Source organism: Sparus aurata, chromosome 3 (assembly GCF_900880675.1).
Source record: "Sparus aurata chromosome 3, fSpaAur1.1, whole genome shotgun sequence".
Lineage (NCBI taxonomy): Eukaryota > Metazoa > Chordata > Actinopteri > Spariformes > Sparidae > Sparus > Sparus aurata.
Window position 1 is genome coordinate 19,838,292 of NC_044189.1, and position 21,635 is coordinate 19,859,926.

A 21,635-nucleotide genomic window follows, 5' to 3' on the forward strand; every position below is an offset into this window, starting at 1 on the left:
TAATTGGTTTAGAGAAATAACGTTACTCATGCTTCAGAAAGGCAGCATGGCGTTGCACCAAGTGATGATTAGCTGGTAACTCCGTCTAAAGCGATGTGACGAATATTGTTTGTTATTCAGGATATCTAGTGATCAGAATGAGGCACACCTCATTGTAATTTTGTATTGGTGAGAAAGAGAACTATTAAGGCTCATGTTGTTGTTGTTATTTTGAATGTGCCATCTTGGTTATCCAGCGTCCTCTGTTACCGTGGTTACAAGCCTGCTCATGCACACCCCTCTGTGGGGAGAGCTTTGAAGACAGAACTGCAGTGCAAGTCCACTTTTTTCTCATAACTCCAGACTGCAGCTTTAAGTAAAAGACTTTTTACTTTACCTAAACTCTGTATCAAGTTGTGCTTTTGAGCCAAAACAACTGACGTCACCCAGTTGTGATTAGAGGTTCTCATACATCGTACAGGAAGGTTAGGGGGCAGACACTGGTAAACAGTATCTGTGTGAAACAAACAAGCATAACAATCAAGAAGGTGTTGGTGTGAGTAACTAGGATGCAACCATCAAATACTGGCAGGAAAATTACACATCACATATCACTTTTTTTAAGACTTGCTTTAGGTGAAAGCAGGACTGACACTATATAAGTACTAACGTTTCACAGAGCCACAGTTATACAAAACAAACACATTCAGCTGAGTCGAACCACATGACCCTGTCTGACTAGTTTAGACACTACAAATTTGTTGGACGACAAAGTACACTGATGGTGCTCAACTGTGTGTTTAAGTATCACATGCCTGCTACAGCTGCTGGATCCCAGAGAGAGTGATCGTACTCTTATTCTGTATGGGAAGGTAAGAACATGTTTTAATTCCTCTAGAGAATAAGCATATTTACTGCAATGTAAGTGCTTATTGTGACTCTTCTGTTGATTTAGGTAACATTATATAACGTGGTGTATCATTAGACTATTTGATAAGTACCTCTCTTTTCTTGCTTGCCTGCTTTTCCGTCTCACTGGGACACACTGAACTTGAGACACGCTGCAAAATAGTCGTTCCAGACTGACAGCCCCAATCATGGTTCTGAATAAAATAAATACTGGTAATTAAAATGAATTGTACTTTAAGTAATTTGTAGGTACGGGGTGCATTACTGTTAAACTGAGCCCAGCAGCTGACATCGATTGTTATGTAACATATTAATGGATGAATAAATTAAACCATGAAACCAAAAAATGTTGCCCTTTTCTAATGTAACACAATCCCATTAATAAATGGCATTGGCTATATAATATATTCTGTAGACATGTTTTCCAGCACTGCAGCAGCTCATAATGGGATGGCAGAAGTAGAAACCAAGCCTTTCTCAAATACACAGCTATGGTACGCTTGCGTTGTCATCTGTGTAGTAAAAACCAACACAATACAGTACACTGTTTAATTCAACATGACCAAAGCACACAGATGCTCACAGGATTGATGCGAGCAACAGGAAAAAAGGCAGGACGATCACCTTTCTCAATAAATCTTCTTTTAACAGTTTCCAGTGTTAATTTATTAGTTATCAAAACACAGTGACCACTGTAAAACTTTAGGTTATTTACATAACCCCGGATCTCTGAGTAATATGAGTGAGACATCTCACAATGGGATGCACACCTCGCTGCAGCACAGATGTCCTGAACATATGTTTTGGTACTTTTGTACGCCTTTGCCAAATCAAATCATCAGCGTACTTTCGTTGGCTAAGCTAATGTTAGCCAGGACCATCGAGTCAAGTGGATAAACAGCCTTCACGACACATGACACTACATACATCACTCGTTGGATGATAATTAAAGACTATTTCTCTTTCCGTTCCCTCGCTCTCTGCTCATAATCGGTATGGACGCCAAATAAGCAATACATTATACGAAGAAGAAACTTCCGCTTGGGACTTCCAGTATGGATTGGATATATGGCGGCGCCCTTGTCGGCCATCTTGACTGCAGATAGGTGCCTCTCGTTCACCCTGTACACCGCAGACTTCTAGCACCAATCCCCTCACTGCCATCTACAAAAGTTCTCTGAAGACTCTGCTATCGTCGGCCTCATCAGGAACGGGTACGACAGAGCATACAGAGAATTTATTTAGGACTTTGTGGACTGGTGCCAGCGGAACCACCTCCAGCTCAACACCGGGAAGACCAAAGAGCTGGTGGAGGATTTTCACAGGCACAGACAACCCTGCACACAGGTGAACATCCGGGAAATGAACATTGCGATGATGACATCTTACAAGTACCTGGAAGTTCACATGAACAATAAGCTGGACTGGACTGATCACACCACAAGTTCAGTGCGTGGCCATGCTCTCTCACTCTGGACAGAGTGGCGGCTATGGGCATAGAATACTGCCATAAATCGTGCGCGTGCATTAAAACACCTGCGCGCATTTTTTTTTCCCGAGCGCTTTTCCAAGCACTCGCGAGCTATTTTTTATCCTGCCTCCTGGAGCAATGTTGTTGCCTGCCAGGAGAAAAACAGCTCGAGCGTGTGCAGAGTCCGCTCGCAATACTTCATTTTCCCCTGCTCGTTCGCGCGCGCGCAGACTGCTCACTCGCGCAACTCTCCTCTCCTCGCTCAGAAAACATTCACTCTGCTCGCGCGTGGGTGAGTTGGGTTTCTGACGTCGATCATAGTTAATCTTCATTTTTTGGTGTCGAAACCCGGGAAATAATGAGCCAGGGAGACTCAAAGGGAGCTGGAGCAGCCGCTCCTTGGATGTCCGAAGAGGAACGTAAAACAGAAATGGAAAGAATGAGAAGATAGCGGGGTACAGTCAGATGTACTATGACACGTCTTTTGAACCAGATTGACGGTGAAATTGCCAAGCCAGATCCAGACATGGATAACTTGAGCACTTTATTGGATATGTTGTCCGCGAAGGAGGACAGTCTACCTGAAATAGACTATGGAATTGAACAGCTCACAGCGCTGGATGACTTGGAGCATGAGATTGAAACAACGGAGGACTACAAGCAATGTGTCACCTCGTTTAAGAGCTGCGCACAGCGCATGATAAGGACAAAGGAGGATCAAAGCCAGAGCCAAGCAGCAACGCAGCACAGGGTGAGTGATGCTAGTTCAGCTAACTCATTAGCACACACACAGTCTGTGAAGCTACCGAAATTGATTATTGACAAGTACGACGGAGATGTCAGTAGATGGCAGGAGTTTTGGAGCCAGTATGAGACTGCAATTCATACGAATGATTCACTATGCAAACGTGAGAAGTTTACATACCTGAAAACATATCTCTCTGGACCAGCTGCAAAGGCAGTAGCAGGACTGATACTAACTGATGCAAATTATGACAGCGCGATCGCAAAGTAGATTTGGAAGGAAAGATCTGGTAATCAGTGCTCACATGTCAAGGCTGTTGAATCTAAATCCTGTAAAGAAATCCTCTGATGTGCATGCATTAAGGCAGCTATATGATGAATGTGAAATTCAAATTAGGAGCAAGAGTCACTGGGTGTAGTGTCAAACACCTATGAAATCCTACTATGTCCAATTTTAATGAAGATGATTCTAGATGACATCTCTCTTGAATGTAGCCGTCAGAGGGGAAGTGATGATGAATGGAAAGTTGATGAGATAGTCAAACTCCTACAGAAGGAGGTTCAGAGCAGAGAGAGAGCACTGCAAATGACAACGTCACACACCCAGAAAGAACAGAAACCAGAAAGAAAGCCATGGAAGCAGTCCACATCATTCAATGACACAAAAATGAACAGACCCAGCATGCAATCTGCTGCTGCACTGCACACAACTGTTTATTCTATGACAGTGCAGAGCACAAATCTGAAAATTGCCCAAATTACAGTGTAAAGAGGACATCACGAAAATGGGAAGATGCTTTGTGTGTCTGGGACAGAAACACATGCAAAGTAAAGGATGTGTCGTTTCACATTTTGTTTTGTTTTGTTTTGTTTTCCGCTTTTTCCGTGAGGGTCGTGGGATGTTGCCGCTTTTTTATCCCCCTGAGGGGTTGTGGGGCTTACTGGGGCCAAATCCAGTGCTACTCTTGGGCGAAGGCCAGGGTTCACCCTGAATGAGTCGCCAGCTCATTGCAGGACCCTTACTGATGGCAGTGGCTGCCCCACAAGTTGCCAACTGCACATCAGGAGCAATTCTGGGGTTCAGTATCTTGCTCAAGGATACTTCGACACGTAGCTCAGTCCCACCCCAAGGGAGCCGGGGATTCTTCTACCTTCCGATCACTGGTCCACCAGCTCTACCCACTGAGCTACAGCCACCCACAGTAAAGGATGTGTCATGTGAAAAATGTGGAAGGAGGCATCATATTGCTGTGTGCACCGGTGAGGTGCAGCCCCCCACTGTAACAGGAGATGCTGTTGTTTCCTCAGTCATTCCTCACTCAGCGAAGATGAAACCAGATGGACAGAACACTGTACTACTACAGACTGCCAAGGCATGGGTGGCTGGCCCATTAGGTAGAAGAATAGCCCGCTGCTTGCTCGATGGAGGGAGTCAGAGAAGCTTCATCCATGAAAACCTTGTGAAGAGCCTGAACTTAGCAATAATAAGACAAGAGACACTCACTCTTCACACGTTTGGCTCCTCTGTCCCTACAATGTCACGATGCAACACAGTGAGAGTAATATTGGAGAATGTCTGGGACAACCATGGAATTGAAATTGAGGCCGTAGAAACCCCACAGGTGTGCACAGATGTGATGAAGATTCCTGGTGACCGGATTCAATATGAGCTCAAGAAAAAAGGATTACGACTAGCAGACTTCCCAGACAATGATGATGATCAAGAAAAAAAGAGAAGAAAAGAGAAGAAAAGAAAAAAAGTAATTTGCAAAAGACAAGAAAAGATCAGAATGAAGATTTTATCCTGTGGATAATGGGGGCGGGACTTGATAAGCTTTGGCTTCTCCCGCTTTTCCCTTTCGGCCATGTGTGTTGTATTATTTGAACAATGATGAAATGTGATGCTTATGAATTGACATGTCCGAAACAAACAACATAAATAAATACATAAATAAATAAATCCTGATCTCTCTGTCCTGATAGGAGCCGACTACTACTGGCAAATAGTCTCAGGAAGAGTGGAGAGACTGACAGAGACGTTAGTTGCTCTGGAGAGCACCTTTGGATGGTCTGTGCAGGGACCAGTGTCCATGTCAAGTGTAGCCGAGGCAACCTGCATGTTCATTCCACTTGAAGAGGACACACTTGTCTCCAAACAGCTAAGTGCATTCTGGGAAATTGAGTCTCTGGGTATCACAAGTGAGAAATCACAGAACCCAGCTGAGGAAGAGGCTGTGCAGATGTTCGAGAGAACAACCACCTTCAAAGATGGACGATACCATGCGGCATTGCCATGGAGACCAGAAAGAGCAGAGCTCCAAGACAACTACAGGGTTGCTAAAATGCGATTTGAAGGTCTGAAGAAGAGACTAAAGAAAGATGTCACATTCTACAGCAGGTACAATGAAGTAGTGAAGGACTATTTACTGCAGAACATTGCAGAGGATGTGCCAGAAGACAACCCAAGTACAGACAATGTGAAATACTACTTACCACACCACGCAGTGCTCAGAGAAGACAAAGTGACCACAAAACTGAGAGTGGTGTTTGATGTGTCGTCTCATGAAGATGGATGTCCATCCCTCAATGACTGTCTGCTCACAGGACCCAACCTGAATCCAGATCTCCTCACTGTTCTCATTGAATTAAGAAAACATGAAATAGCTTTAATGGCAGACATAAAAAAGGCTTTCTTGCAGATCTCCCTAGTGGAGAGTGACAGAGATGCAGTGAGATTCTTGTGGCTCACAGGCCAACCAAGTGGAGAAGAAGATGGAGGACTGCGTGTGCTGAGGATGACCAGAGTGTTGTTTCGGAGCCTCCCCAAGTCCATTCCTGCTCGCAGCAACAATCAGAAAGCTCCTGAAACAATATGAAACAGAACAACCACAGGTTGTAGAGACACTAATGGAGTCGCTGTACGTGGATGATTTCATCACAAGTTCACACAGTGTTGAAGAGGCCTACCATGTGACCACAACTGCCAAACAAATACTGTCAACTGCAGGCATGGACCTCTGCAAGTGGATGACTAACTCTCATGAGCTGGAGAAGAAATGGGAGGAGAGCACAACAGACCACACACTGGTGCCAGAGACGCACGGAGCAGTGCTAAAGGTGTTGGGCTTAGTGTGGAGACCAGGAACTGATGACTTCACCTTTGACCTCAGACCGCTATTAAGCATCCTAAAGGAAAAGAAGAACACAAAGAGAAGCGTTCTGCAGTCAGCTGCATGCATCTATGACCCACTCGGGTTCCTGACACCTTTCACAATCAGAATCAAGTGCATGTTTCAAGAAATGTGGGAGAGAGGACTCTCCTGGGATGAAGAGCTACCACCTGATCTGACCTGAGAATGGCAACAGTGGTGTTCAGAACTACCGCAGCTACACTAGCTCGCCATACCAAGGTGGTATCGAACAGACATGCAGCCAGAAAACAAACATGCCCTGACACTACATGTGTTCTGCGACGCAAGTGAACGAGCTCACGGTGCTGCAGCCTACTTGCAAGGTGAATCACCAGACGGAGAACCTACAATGAGTCAAGTCACATCCAAATCCAGGGTGGCCCCTCTCAAGAAAATGACACTGCCACGCCTGGAGCTCATGGGAGCTGTGATTGGAGCGAAACTAGCCAACAACTTGATGACTACTGGAACCACACCAGATAAGAATGTGGACAGATTCTATGATTACGCTGCATTGGATTTGCAGCCCAGCTCAGAAGTGGAAACAGTTTGTTGCAAACACAGTGACCGAAATCCAGTCACTGACCAGCCCTGAGACATGGTCACACATCGCAGGGAAGATCAATCCAGCTGACCTCCTCACAAAGTGATGAAAGCCTGATACAGAATCAGCTATGGTGGAACGGACCCAGTGTTCTGACATCACCCGATCAGTCAGAGGAGACTGAAAATGACGACGTTCCAGTCAAGGTGAATGCAGAACTAAAGTCCAGTCCACAGATCACTGTGCAGCTTGCTGCAAATGACACTGACCCCATTGAACCAGTGTTTGAACTGGAACGATACAGCAAGCTGAAAAGAGTCCTCAGAGTGACAGTCTGGATAAAGAGATTCATAGCCAATGCTCAAACAAAACCGAAGATAAGAGGAGAACTGGCTGCTGACGAGCTCTGCGAGGCAGAAAAGTACTGGATCAAGACAACACAAAACCAGAGTTTCAGCCAGGAAATAAAACAACTGAACGCCACAAAGAGCCTAAACAATGACTGCAAGATCAAAGAACTCAAACCGTTCCTGGATGAACACGAGCTGCTCAGCGTGGGAGGAAGGCTGCAGCAGTCCGACTTCACATTCAGAGAGCAGCATCCATGGATTATGCCCAATAAACACCGATACTCAGAACTGCTGATACAGAGCTGTCATGAAAAGGTGATGCACTCAGGAGTGAGAGACACTCTTGTGCAAGTGAGAGAGAGATACTGGATCCTACGTGCAAGGCAGCTAGTCAAGAGCACTGTGGCTGACTGCACAATATGCAAAAGATTCAAGGTGTGGTTTCTGGGCTTTTCTTCCTTAAGGTGTCGGCGTGTAGTTTGATCATAAAAGGAGTCTGCGGAGGCAAGGCGGGTGGAATGAAGAAGCAATCTTTATTAAAACAGAATCTAGCGCCTTGAATCCGGGTCAGAAAGCGGCCGCTTTCTGATATCACCAAATCTGTAGACAAAACAATGCCAAAAATGCTCTGCCCTCTGCTCCCTCAAAAACCCCAGCCTTTGCTTCTTAGGAGGTTTTTCCAAATGCCACCCCCGTTTCTTCCCCTGCACCGGCCTTTAGAGCCCCCTTTCCAGTAAACACCCACTTCTTCTAATTGGTCATTTTGGCATATTATCCAATAGACTAAAAGAGGAGTTGACCTGTTTCTCTACTCTTCTCTCCTAACTCATCTGACCTGGCTGCTGTCAACTGTAGGTCTTGTCCCCAAAATGACCCAAATGGGTTCCCCATCCCTCTACGGGAACATAAACGTTCGGTCATCTCCCACCATTTGGCAGTGGCCAACCTCAGGTTTTAGTACTTTATGATGGCCGGCCGTGTGTTAACCTTTAGCCTTCACCAGTTGAAAAACTACTTTAGGACCCCTGGAGCTGTGAGCCTCACTCTGTCTGCACTCCTCCATTCACATGAGGAGAAACAATTAGTCATCATTCAATCTACACTAAGTAAATTAAAAATCAGAATGTGTTGCCCTCGAGATACCTCAAAGGTAAAAGCCGGACAGCAGATCACTGCGCCCTTGCCCAAAGACAGAATAACAGAATCCCCACCATTCGAAGTCACAGGTGTTGATTTCGCAGGGCCGCTTTCTGTGAAGGCAGATGATTCTGTGAAAAAGTCATACATTGCACTATTCACCTGTGCTGTAACCAGAGCAGTACACCTGGAACTGGTCTCAGATCAGTGAACAGAGTCGTTCCTGTTAGCGTTGAAAAGATTTATCTCCAGAAGAGGATTATGCAAAATAATCTACTCAGACAATGCAAGAACGTTCAAGAGAGCTGATCAGAACCTCAAAGAGCTATGGAAAGCTATCAAAGAACCCCAGCTGTTAGAGTTCTTCTCAGAAAGAGGCATCACTTGGAAGTTCATCGCAGAGCGAGCAGCCTGGTGGGGCGGATTCCGGGAGAGACTCGTCCGATCAGTAAAGACATGCCTGAAGAAGGTACTTGGGAGAGCTTCACTCAACTTTGAAGACTCACTGAAGACAATACCTCCAGACAAACCTGGAAACTGGGAAGAATTGTTGAACTGTTGAACTGTTTACAGGCCGAGATGGACTTGTCAGGTCGTGCACAGTCCGCACTCCCTCAGTAGTTCATTGGGGGGAGGATGTTGTAACTTATGGGTTACATTAGTTAATTTGTGACATTATTTTATTTACACTATTGATTGAAAGCTGTTATCTAAGTTAAAAACAGAGTTAAAAGAATTGAATTCATAATACAGTCTACTGATATTGATCACATACGACATTGAATTTCTATTTCTATTTGCCTACAGAGGGTTCACTTTAAGAAAACAGCATGTCCCATAATGCTTTGCGTGCTTACCCGGATGCTATTTAAGAAAAGACCGGGAGCAGTTTTTTTCTCTTCAGAGCAGCTACTAGTGAATGAATGAATGCCAAGTTATGCCAAAGTGATATTTTCTGCACTTTTTTGTGTCACCTTTTTTTGTTAAGTAAAGCCAAGCTTTATTTTAAATTTCTGACGTCGAGTGAAGTTATTTTGATCGTAGTTAATCTACATATACTGTATAAACTGTACATTTGATTATCTGTAACTCATGATGTAGTTATCAAAGTGATCCATCATCATTTTCTTTTTCTGCTTCCACAGATGTCTCCACCAGCTTCCAACAAAACACTGTTCATTGCAACAGTATCTGCTCTTGGCCTGATCTGCTGTGTTTTTACATTCTACATGTATTTTGATTTTCCATCTTCTGTCTGCCAAATTGCATCTCCATTGCCCGAAGACAAAGATTATCCAAATGAAAAGCCCATAGTCCTGTTGTGGTACTGGCCTGTTGGTGTGAAGTTTGATTTCAAAGATTGTTCTAAATACTTCAACATTGACAGCTGTGTTCTGACCGATGACAGATCCCTCTACAACAAATCAAAGGGAGTCATTTTCTACAACAAAGACATTAATTTGTTAAACATGCCACAGGAACCACGTCCAAGTTTTCAAAAGTGGATTTGGTACAATGTGGAATCCCCAACGAACACGTGGAAGATACCAGGTGTGGAAAACCTGTTCAACCTCACACTTTCCTACAGAAGAGATGCTGACATCACGGCGAGGTTTGAGCTCACTGTCAGAGAAACAGAAATGAAAGATGACTTTACTCTGCCCAAGAAAGACAAACTGGTGTGTTGGATTGTTAGCAACCACAATCCAAACACTGGAACAGGTACAAGAGAACAATATTACCGTGAACTGTCCCAACACATTAAGATCGACCTCTTTGGTGCAGCTTATGCAGGGTTTCTGAGCCTTGAAGAGTACTACCCAACTGTGGGTAGCTGTAAGTTTTACCTCTCATTTGAGAACTCGCTCCACAGAGACTACATAAACGAGAAGGTTAACGGACCACTTGTGGCTGGGACGGTCCCTGTAGTTTTGGGTCCACCCAGAGAAAACTATGAGGAGTTTTTTCCCCCTGACGCCTTCATTCACATAAATGATTTCCCTGATGCAAAGTCACTGGCTGACTATCTGCTCTTCTTGGACAAGAACGACGAAGAGTACATGCGTTACTTTGAGTGGAGGAAGTTCTACTCAGTCACTCCTCATCTGCTGGGAATGGCAAATGAATTCACTCAGCCCATCTGTCTCGCCTGCGACTACATGTCAAGAGACTCAGGCTACAGTGCTGTTAATGACGTTTATGGGTGGTACTTTTCATTGAAACGGCAATAGGAAAATATATTGATGGTGGCCCAAACATGCACATTGATAAACGGATTGTAGACAAGACAGTTTAGTACGGTGGCCAGGAGGTGCAAACCAAAATTACAAAATGTGAAACACTTTTACGAAGCTTGAGACAAATTTACATTTTGGAAAACCAATGTACATTTCAGAAAACAAATTAACATGATACAAAACACTTTTACAAACGCGGAGACAAATTTACAAGTGGTGAAACACTTTTACAAGTCCCAAAACAAATTTACAAATAACATCAACCGGAAAGGGAATGTACCAACTCCGGGGTTGAACCAACCAAGCAATCTGATTGGTCAACAAGACATTTTGACCGTGCTCAAATCAGCATGACAGCACCCCTGACTCATTACTCAAAATATTACTCCGCCAAGTCCGTGGCAATAGTGTATCCATCTCCATGGCAACATAGTAACTGTCAGAGCTGGAGCAAAAAAAAAAAAAAAAAGTACGGCTTGAAATTCAAACTTTCTGCCGTAAAATATGCAGAGGAAAAGTCGGGAGAAGCAGCCGCTAGACATTTCTCTGTCGACCCCAAGAGAGTGAGAGACTGGCGATAAAAAAAAACGGAGCTGTCTGAGGTGGACAGCAGCAGGGCCAGGCTGCCTGCTGGAGGGAGGAAGAAGGCTAGCGAGGAGCCTGAGATAAACATGCAGGAATTAGTTATCAGCAAACGGGCACGACAGGAGAGAGTGTCCCACAAAATGATCAGGGCGATGGAGAAACAAATGTACGCCACCGTGAGTGACAGCAGAGATGAGGAATTATCTGTGAGTGCTGGTCGGCTGAATCGTTCCTCCGCCGCAACAACTTCAGTTGCAGAAAACAACTATTGCCCAGAAGGATGCCGGAGAATTCACAGAGAAGCTGGAGAAGTTTGTGACATTTTCATCCCGGATTTTTGAGAGGAAGGAATTAAACGCCTGTCCTAAATAAACGCCTTGTCTGTTAAGTGATTGAAACAAATAAACTCCCCGGCTATTATTTATTTTCCCTTCAGGGTGAGAGACACTATTGTGGCTGCGGTGAAAATGTTTTATAAAAAATATAAAAGAAAAAAAAATCAACATCTTTGTTATAACTTGGGCGATAAAAATAAGCCTTTTCTGTTTATCTGTGCAGTATTGATTTAGTTCAGGAAATTCCGAGATCGCGATAAAACATGAACGTCAGCTCAGACTTCACTCTTCTGGGATTAGAACATCTTTTCTGTTGCTAGGTCGTTACTAAGGGTTGGATTATTTGATGGAGTGGTAAACTACGTTCCATTACACATATGAGTCAACTGACGTGACTGATTTTGTTTCAGTTATTAGTCAGACCCCATGTGTTTCCGACGTACACTCGCAAAAACCTTTAAAATTTGAGAGCAAATTGTCCATCAACATGGATATATTTTGATTATACATTTTATTTGTGTTGGTATTAGTTGTATAATCGCAATATTACCCTCGAGGGTGTGCTTTAACATCATTTGAGCACTTCAGTGCTGCTTGTGGGTTAGATCGATGGACCAGATATGCTGCAGCAGTGCATAAAATATTTTAATGAGGGACACTCGTACGCTGTAATCGTGGACATGATGTCATGTTTACACGGTGTTCACATCAGCTTGAGGTCTCTGAAAAGCAAACTGAATGGAGCCGGGTTATATCGCAGAAAGGATTACTCCTCTACTCCTGATGTGAACACCGTGTAAACATTACATCATGTCCACGACTACAACGTACGAGTGTCCCTCATTATAATATTTTATATTGGTCAGTTGATCTGGTCCATGCCCCTTAAAAACTCTAAAGACCGACCACACGAAGAACAAAACCGCGTTAAACGGCTCATATGTTGTCCACAAAACGGGCAAAACCTCACTCGATGGCTGTCCATCTTGAGCTCACCATGAACTCCATCAACAACAACAACAACTCCAATTGGCCGCTGCCGGGTTATCACTTGCGGTTCAACCCCGGAGTTGGTACATTCCCTTTCTGGTTGATGTTATTTGTAAATTTGTTTTGGGACTTGTAAAAGTGTTTCACCACTTGTAAATTTGTTCCAGCGTTTGTAAAAGTGTTTTGTATCATGTTAATTTGTTTTCTGAAATGTAAAAATGTTTTCCAAAATGTAAATTTGTCTCAAGCTTCGTAAAAGTGTTTCACATTTTGTAATTTTGGTTTGCACCTCCCGGCCACCGTAGTTTAGCCTCTTAACTTTGAACATTTGAACACTGTGTTGTTAAAATAAGCTATGCTGCCAGTGTTGGACATCTTCCTCAAAGGTTAATGTGAAGCAATTGATTTGTTTGTATGATAAACTTGAGGCTAGCCTTGATCTCAAAATACGACCACACGTCAGCTTTTTTTTACACATTTTTTTGCAAAGACAGAAGAATACAAGATTGACATATAACATTTCTGTAATGTGGATAAAGGTTGATGTGATTGGCCAACTAATCAATGAGTTTGTTGACAGTAGATTAATTGATGTTGAGGAATTTTTAAAGAAATCACAGGATCATGTTTTGCAAATTTGAATATTTGTTATTTCTTACTCTTTCTTATTATTTTCTGGCATTCCATAAGTGCTAATTTTGATCATTTTAATGGTTATAAAGTGAAGATGTTAAATGACTCTATTTCTATGGTACTCTTCTCTTTCGTACAGAAATGTTCACTATTTTCGGACCCTAATTTATTCAGGCCCACACACACCGCCCAGACTCAAACCAACAGCCGACTGCCTTTATCCGCCAATCTGTCGGCTCTCGTCTGACCCGTTCGGGAGAAAATTTGCATTGAACACGTGCAAATTGCTGCGCTGCACAGTAGCGTGTACATTCTGCACTTGCGCGAGATGCAATAAGCGGGTTACATGAAAACAGGAAATGACGGAACGGAGTGCATAGAAAAACAAACTGTACCTACTTTGTTTTTAAAACAGATTTTTTCATTTCTGAGTCAAATGTTGCAGTCTCTGTCAATCTCCAATTAAATTATCACAACTTAATGAATTTTCAACAGATTTTGTTGCAGTATTGTCAGATGTGTCAGATCCTATTATTACACATGATATTCATTCTGGAGTTGTACACATTTGACAGTAAAAATGTGTGTGTGTGTGTGTGTGTGTGTGTGTGTCAGTCAGCCAGGTCAGTTGAAATGGCAGAGAAAAGAAAAAATAAAGACACCAGCTCATTTTTCAGTGCACCAAAACGCAGAGTAAGTGTGAAAACCTCAGTAACAACATGACAAGTTGATATAAGATATCAATAAGAAAGGAATTAAGTACTTATGAAAATGTCTCATGATGGATTCATTAGGCAAAGCCAAGTCAGGAAATACAGCAGAGCACAGAGAGCAACACTGCGAGAGAGAGAGAGAAACAGCATAATCTGATATCTTTCATCTAGAAAAAGGCAGTTATCTGATTATGAGAAATCTGATAAACAAACTTAGATATTTGCCTGATAATAAGTTTATTCACTGCATGTGTACATGTTAATTTGATTTCAATCATTTTGTTATAAATCTAGACATGAGCAGGTGGACTCAGCCAGCGCTGAGAAAGGTCTTCTGCCTGCCTGTTGGAGAGATAGAGAGACTAAAGCGTCAAATTGCGGTAAAAGATTCTGTAAAAAACACAGGCTACAACTTTTATTCCGTGTCCCCCCCTGGAATTATTCTCTAAATGTTAACTGTTTATTGTCCCCCCAACTATGAAATGGGATTTTCGCCCCTGTACAGCATTAACCACAAAAATAAGCTAAGTACAACATTTTTAACTAACATGGCTACAATTGCGAGTTACTTGGTGGGTGGAAGCATCTAAGAATGCCGTCGGTTTTTAAGGGAAGCAAACTGGCAGCTGCTTCGTCACTTTCACTCTCTTGGTCTGTTTGTTCTCCTTCTCTCTCTGTGATAACTTAATCTTCCTCGGTCTCTTGATCCATCTCTGGATCCCCTCGCTCTCTCTGGCTTGACCTTGTCTGTTGATCTCTTTCTCACTCAGCATCTCCTTCTGCCTGACCCTTCAAGATACATTGAATAACAATGAGTTGAGTCAATAATTGTTTGCTCCCAAATATTTTGAAGTCGCACAGATTACATATTGGGCACATGTGTGACTAAAATGCTTGTAATTTCAAGCCCTGATATAATTAAATATTACTTAATTTCTTGAATTAAACTAATATTAAAATACTCTTGAAAATATCTGGGTCAGGCTAATTTGGCTTTTATATATATATCTTGGCTTTCTCCACTTTCTAATCATTACTCTCCTCAATAAAAGCTCAAGTTAAATAAGTCTTATATGGTGCATCTTGACTGAAATGTTTTCATATTTCATATTCACATTGAGTTCCATAAAATTCCAAGACTGTCTGCATCACAAATGACTCTATCCAGTGAAACCCTTTAGACTCAGCTTCCCAGTAGAGGTCTCTCCCCTCTCACTCCCTGTGCTCCTCTGCCCTGACTCCTGCAGGTCAATAGGAGCGGTGGAGTGATTATTATTAGTGTATTATTATTATTATCCACTGATGATAATCATACCTGAATGAGCTCAGCTCCTGTTTCACGGTGTGCACCGCAAAGATAGTATGTGGTAAAAAGAGTGCACACTGAACTCTTTAAACAACCAGGGCCTTCACAGTGCAGTTCAGACCAGCTAGCTAGCTAAGTAGCAGCGTTCTTTTAGAGCTGGAATGTAACTTTTGACCACGAAACAACAAAGGTGAGATGTGTGCAGAGATTGTCTAGAGTCTGCAAGCAAGCTTTTTATTTGTCAGACAGGGAGCACTTGGTTCATTAATTCCATGGGACTTTCTGCTGTTAGCTGGGGGCAGAGCTAACTAACTGTTACTACCAGCAGTGATGAATACTTACTTTCTTAAAAAACGTTCTTATATCTATTCTTCTTCATTCACGTTCTTCTCCTCATGCTGTTCTAGTTGTCTGTGTGCTTCAAGGTGCACACCCTGCAGGTACCGAGTGCAAGCAAGGTCGGACTTGTTACTTTGTACGAAACGAATAGTGTGTTGGTGAGGGCGTGGCGCTCCTGACAATAGACATAACATACGTAGACGCCTTATAGACGGACGCCGCCTATTTGAGCTCATGTATCAGTGCGGCTGCCATCTTGGATGGGTCCCCAGTGCGCCCCTCCTGCATGTATTTCTACTGAGGAAGGTTTATCCCCAACTACAATAATCATAACTCCCTGAATTTTTACCAGATTTTCACACGGTTACAAACGGCAGAGATTTAGTTATGATGCAGGACGCTGTCACAAAAATTATTTTAAAAGAAAATAAAATCTTGTGAAAGGTAATCCCCCGCGATCTGGTAACAATACTGCGCCGGTTATTGCAACCGTAAACTGCACAAAATATGGGCATAGTTGCTCGCTCTCAGTTGATTCCGACTGACTCTGGTGCTAGCCTAGAGTGAGGAGACCCAACCAATGGCGGCTACACAGGATTACGCTCCAGCACGCCATGAGGCGTCTACGTACATTATGTCTATGCTCCTGACTCCCACTTCTGTTTTTGTACACACCTGTCCGCTCATCATCAGCTCACTGCTCCTCCCACTCTGCACACAAGCTTCGTATGACTTCAGCCGGCAGCATATTTACCCAGATAATTGTTTCACCTCTGCTGTGTGCACACACCCAGGTCAAACTTACCTGTCACAGTGAGTCATTCTATAATTATGGGTACATTTAATTTCAACTAAAAAGTCATGATATCAGTATTCTTTTGATAAATAAACTAGATATTTCGCGTGTGATTACGTGTAAATGAAATTACGCAACAAAGTGCAAACACCTGCAGTGTGTTCCTTTCTGCTCCGTAACTTACTAAGGTAACATGCAGTCTCCAGCAGTTGTCCACTCGCCGTCCCCGCAGCTGCAGTTCAGCCACTTTATCAGCCAACTTGAATACAGTTGTCCATCTCCCTCTTCTTCCGTCTCATCATAATTCCTTTTTTCTTTGCAAAGTAGCTCTCCGAAGACGTTTGCTTTACAGTCAGTGTAGCTAGCTCGAGGGCTTATTTTTTAGTGTGTACTTTGACTGAAACAGGTACGTATCAAGTGCGCCAGCAGGAACAGACGGATGTTGTTAAAAGAGAATCAAAACAAAACAACTTTCCGAGTATGACTGTCAATATAACGGAAATAAAATAACGTATTCATTCTTTCTCTGCGGCCCGGTACCAAACGACCCACCTACGGGTACCGGTCCGCGGCCCGGTGGTTGGGGACCCCTGATATAAAGTCATATCTACAGTCCATCTGATCTCTACCGTAATCACCGATCAGCGCAGCCTCAGTTTGGAGAAGTAGAGAGCCGCTCCAGCCCAGACGCTCAGCTTTGTACTGCAGTGAACGGAGTCCAGATGTAAAGCAAATTTTAAGCACCTAAAACAAGACCCACCTAAAAAAATCTAAAACAGTTCAAGCGTACGTTATATAGAGAAAATGCACACGGCTTTACATCGCCATCAGACCGCCCTTTCTTTTGGCACTACATTTTCTCAACCGTAGAACCTCCGTATCCCTACGTGTTAGCGTAACGCATTAATAGGTGATCTGCGAGCGGCGAAATACAGTGTGAGGCCCAGCTGCGCTAACACGCAGATATGATACTCGCAGCCTACTGCAGGGGTGCCCACACTTCGTTAGCTTGTGAGCTACTTTAAAATAACGAGGTCAAAATGATCTACCTACATAAAAAATACTATACATATACTTCGAACCAGCAACCCTCTGATCACTAGTCGACCAGCTCTACCCACTGAGCTACAGCCACCCCTGAAAATAAACATTTAATTCATTATTTTGTAGGTCTGTCAAAGTTAACACGTTAATTACGCGTTAATTACGCGTTAACACACCATCCTCTTAACGCCATTAATTTTCTAACGCGCGATTAACGCTCGGTATTAAAAGAAAAAAGAAACGCACATTGTTTGATTTACGGCCGTCAGTGGCACCTGTAGTCTTGATCCAGAGGGTGGCAGAAGAAGAAGAAAGGGAATCAGAAGAAGAAGAAGCAGGGTTGGCGGTCGAGTCTCAGATATCATTTGCAAGCCAAACACACGGCAGATGCAGAGAGCCCCTCGCCAAAAGCAGACATCACCATGTTTTGATCCCATTTAGGGTGAGGGGATATTTTTTGAGCCTTTTATTTTCCTGCATGATTTAAATTGTTGAATAAACATTTTCATAAAGCAAGCATATTTGCCCTTTCTTATGTTGTTAAAAGTATTAAGGACGTGAACAAAATACATTAAGGTACATTTAGAACAGAAAAAAATGTGCCAAAAAAATTGCGATTAATCGCGATTAAAAAAATTAATCGTTTGACAGCCCTAATATTTTGTCAACTGTGTTATGGACAATTGTTGTGTCATATAAAACATATGTGAAATACAACACATTTTGAAAGTGTTTAAGTCTATTCACCAGGGGTTCACCAGAGGGTTTTGAGGTTATCTGTCAAACTTATTTTAAAATATTAATATAATTATATTAATATTAATATTAATTTTGAGCTTCATGATGGAAATTCTGCGAGATGCTATGATGAAGCATGAAACTTTTTTCAACATAAATCCACATTACACTGAATTTAGAGTTATTCATCATCCTTTAGTCAGACTCCAGAGACATCCCCCATCTTTTTTGTTACAGTTTATCCAACATTTAAAAGATTTATGATACAAACCACACGTAACACAGCTGACAGGACTGGAGAACAACAGAAACATTTTCTACAGCTAAAAATCTTTATTTTGATTCAACAAAAATTTCATTTCATTTCACACAATACATCTGATGTGTTCAACTGAACAGATATATTTAAAAAAAACGAAACATTACAACAAAAGCCAACAATTTATGGAATCTCAAAAGTGGCACATTTGTAGTCCCTCGTGTCTGTGGTGTCTCTCTAGTCCAGATGTGTCTCTATGGTGTCCCGACTTCATTTAACTGATTGTATTTCATTTTTGTTTGTTTTGGTTATTCATCTCATTTACTAAAAAGGAACTTTTTTACTGATCCTACTCATAGTCAGTTTAATCTTTGTGTTTCTTTTGTTCTTTCGTGTTCCTTTTGATTTTGGACAGTTCACAGGTCTGAGATCTTGGACCCTGTTGATCTCCACATGATGTGAGGTCACAGTAGTTGGAGGAATCACTGTGATGATATCTCCATGCAAATACCACAGGACATCATCCCGCTGTGGCCAGAAAAAAGTGGTTGATTCCAATCCGGTGCATACATTTCACATTACATGCGTTTCATTCACCTCCTGAATCACTACATCATAAATCTCATCATGATATTTTAGACAGCACCACTGGCCAATGATGTCTGAGTCTTGCCAAGGAATTACAGATGGATTCTGACTGTTGTCCTCCTGTGTGGATTTCTGTTGCCTGAATCTCGAAGGTGAAGGTTTTGGAGTTATAACACTGACACTCAAGTGTCTGGCTCATTGAGCAAAGGCAGCTAACATCACGATAACTGATTTATCCCGGGGTAACTGTTACGACTTGGTGAATGCTCATGGTTGATGGCACCACCGGGAGTCCTTCTGTCATTTATGTTATCCTCACTGATGTGGAGCAGTTTTACTGAGGTCTGTGTATCCACCAGTGCTCAAAAAAGGTTCCAGGTGCCTGATTTGAACCCACACTGCTGCAGTTTAGTGCAGAACAGAACAATTGTCTCTCTGCCTGTATGGTGTGCTTGGCCCATTGCTGAAAAGATGCTCCATGGTCACATTTGGATAAGAATAGTTTTTAAGTGTCTTAACGGTCTTGGGCCTTCTTACCTATCTGATTTGCTTTTACCTTATCAGCCGCCGCGGACCCTGAGGTCCTCCGGCACCGGCCTTTTAACCATACCACAAGTAAAGTCAAAAAAGCACGGGGAGGCGGCTTTCAGTTGTTATGGGCCCCGACTGTGGAACAGCCTGCCGGAGAACCTCAGGGTCGCGGAGACTGCTGAGGTTTTTAAAAAGAGGCTTAAGACCCATCTTTTTAACCAGGCTTTTAATTGAAATCTTAACTCTTTTTAATTCCTTTTAGGCTGTGCTAATCAGAGCACTTTTTATCCTTTTTTACTGTTTTATTCTCTGTGTTTTAGCCTTTATGCTTTTATTTTTTATAGTCTCTCATGTCTTATGCTCTTATGCTTTTATGTTTTAGTCCCTCATGTTTTTAGCCTCTATGCTTTTATGTTTTAGACTATCAGTTTTTAATCTCCAGTGTTTCCTCAGGGGGGCCTGCCAGATTGGGAGTTGTCTCTGGTCTGGCCGCGGGGGGTGCTGTCCCGTGGACGGTTCCGGCCTGGGCGACTAGAGGGCTCTGCACTTTGGTGCGGGGCCTCCTGTCTGCCCGGGTTGGGGTGGTCTCTGTGGCGGTGCTCCCTGCGACCTTGGACTGGGATCTCTCCCAGTGTGGTTGGCCCCCCAAAGGTAGCTTCCTAAAGCTTCCTCTGTGCCTCAGGTCTTGCTGCCCAGCCATGTCTCTGTAGTGACAGCTAGCGTTTGTGTAGGTGTGAGTGTGTGTGTCTGTGTGTCTGCGTGGCTGTGTGTGTAGGTGTGAGTGTGTGTATGAGTGTGTATATATTTGTGTGTGTCTCTGTGCATGACTATGGGGGTGGGAGGGTTGGGTTCTTTTAAGCTTCTTCTCCTGATTTTATTTGCTGTTTCTCTTTTTCTGCTGTAAGGCACTTTGTGATACTTTCTGTATGAAAAGCGCCATATAAATAAAGGTTGATTTGATTTGATTTGAAGAAGTCTTAACCAGGTCAAATATTGGTGATAGATGGTCCATATGGCTGCAGGGCCTTTTTCCTTCCTGATTGTGCCAAAGCAGCTGCAGGTGCGTCTGTGACAGCGGCTCCGGTCATCGAAAACTCCGCCCAGCCTCTCTAAGCACCTCTGTAAGCACAAGCCAGAAAACACAAGAAACCACACAACGCACCACAACCCCACAAAATATTACAGGACATGACAACCCATAAGCGGCCCTGAATGGAGTCATGCCAGAGTCAGAGAATTGTGCGCGTATTCAACCTACAGGAGGAGGGAGACCAGGAGGTGGGATTTCGGGCAGCTACGCTGCGAATGGTGGTCTCCAGATCCTGGTTGGCTCTCTCAGTACCGGTGGTACCAAAGGTGGTACCAAAAGCCCTACAGAAAGCCTGCCATACCTGGGATGTGAATTCGCTGACCTCGTTTGGAGATGATGTCCGTGGGGAGCCTGTGGAGTCGGCGTGGAGGATGATGATGATGTTTTGAGGTGAGGGCACGATGGGCTCAAGGTCGGCATGAGGTGAGTAAGCTGAGAATTACGGGAGAGCGTGTCAGGTTTTCCATTCTTAGAGCCGGGACAAAAGGAGAGGGTGTATGGGAAACAGCTTAAGAATAGTGACCAGCGGGCCTGACGGGAATTAAGTCTCTTAGCAGAACGTAGGTAAGCGAGGTTCTTATGATCCGTCCAGATGACGAAATGCTCCACGGTACCTTCAAGCCGCGCCACTCCTGCAGCGCCAATACCACGGCCTGCAGCTCTCTATTTCCAATGTCGTAATTCCTCTCCGCAGAGGAGGGGCGTCGGGAAAAGAAGGCGCAGGGGTGGAGTTTCCCTTGAGCTATCACAAAGCCCAAAAGCTGATCTCAGCAGAGTGAAACTCACATTTCTTAGGTTTCACATACAGTTTATTGTCCAAGAGTCGTTTTAACACCAGCTGCACCTGTTCAACGTGCTCCTCCAGTGTTCTCCAAATTTCATCAAGGTAGACAAAAACAAAATGATTAATCATGTCTCTGAGTATATTGTTGACCATAGCTTGAAATACAGCTGGGGTGTTAGAAAGGCCAAACGGCATCACCTGGTACTCAAAGTGTCCCAAAGGGGAGTTAAAAGCCATCTTCCATTCATCCACCTTTTGAATGTGGACCAGGTGATATGCATTTTGTATGTCCAGCTTGGTGAAGAGTTTGGCGGGACACTGGGGCTCGAATGACGGGTCAAT

At 43.3% G+C, this 21,635-nt stretch overlaps 1 protein-coding gene across 1 annotated transcript; it reads left to right on the forward strand.

The window, feature by feature from the left end:
• Positions 1 to 745: 745 nt before the first annotated feature.
• LOC115579085 (alpha-(1,3)-fucosyltransferase 9-like) lies at positions 746 to 10,643 on the forward strand. The gene is made up of 2 exons (XM_030412570.1): positions 746 to 851; positions 9,471 to 10,643. The coding sequence occupies exon 2, from the start codon at positions 9,471 to 9,473 to the stop codon at positions 10,554 to 10,556; it is 1,086 nt and encodes a 361-aa protein (XP_030268430.1). The 5' UTR covers positions 746 to 851; the 3' UTR covers positions 10,557 to 10,643.
• The last annotated feature ends 10,992 nt before the right edge of the window (positions 10,644 to 21,635 follow it).

Coding starts and splice junctions, on each gene's coding strand:
- LOC115579085 (XM_030412570.1), top strand. CDS start 9,471: ATGTCTCCACCAGCTTCCAACAAAACACTGTTCATTGCAACAGTATCT.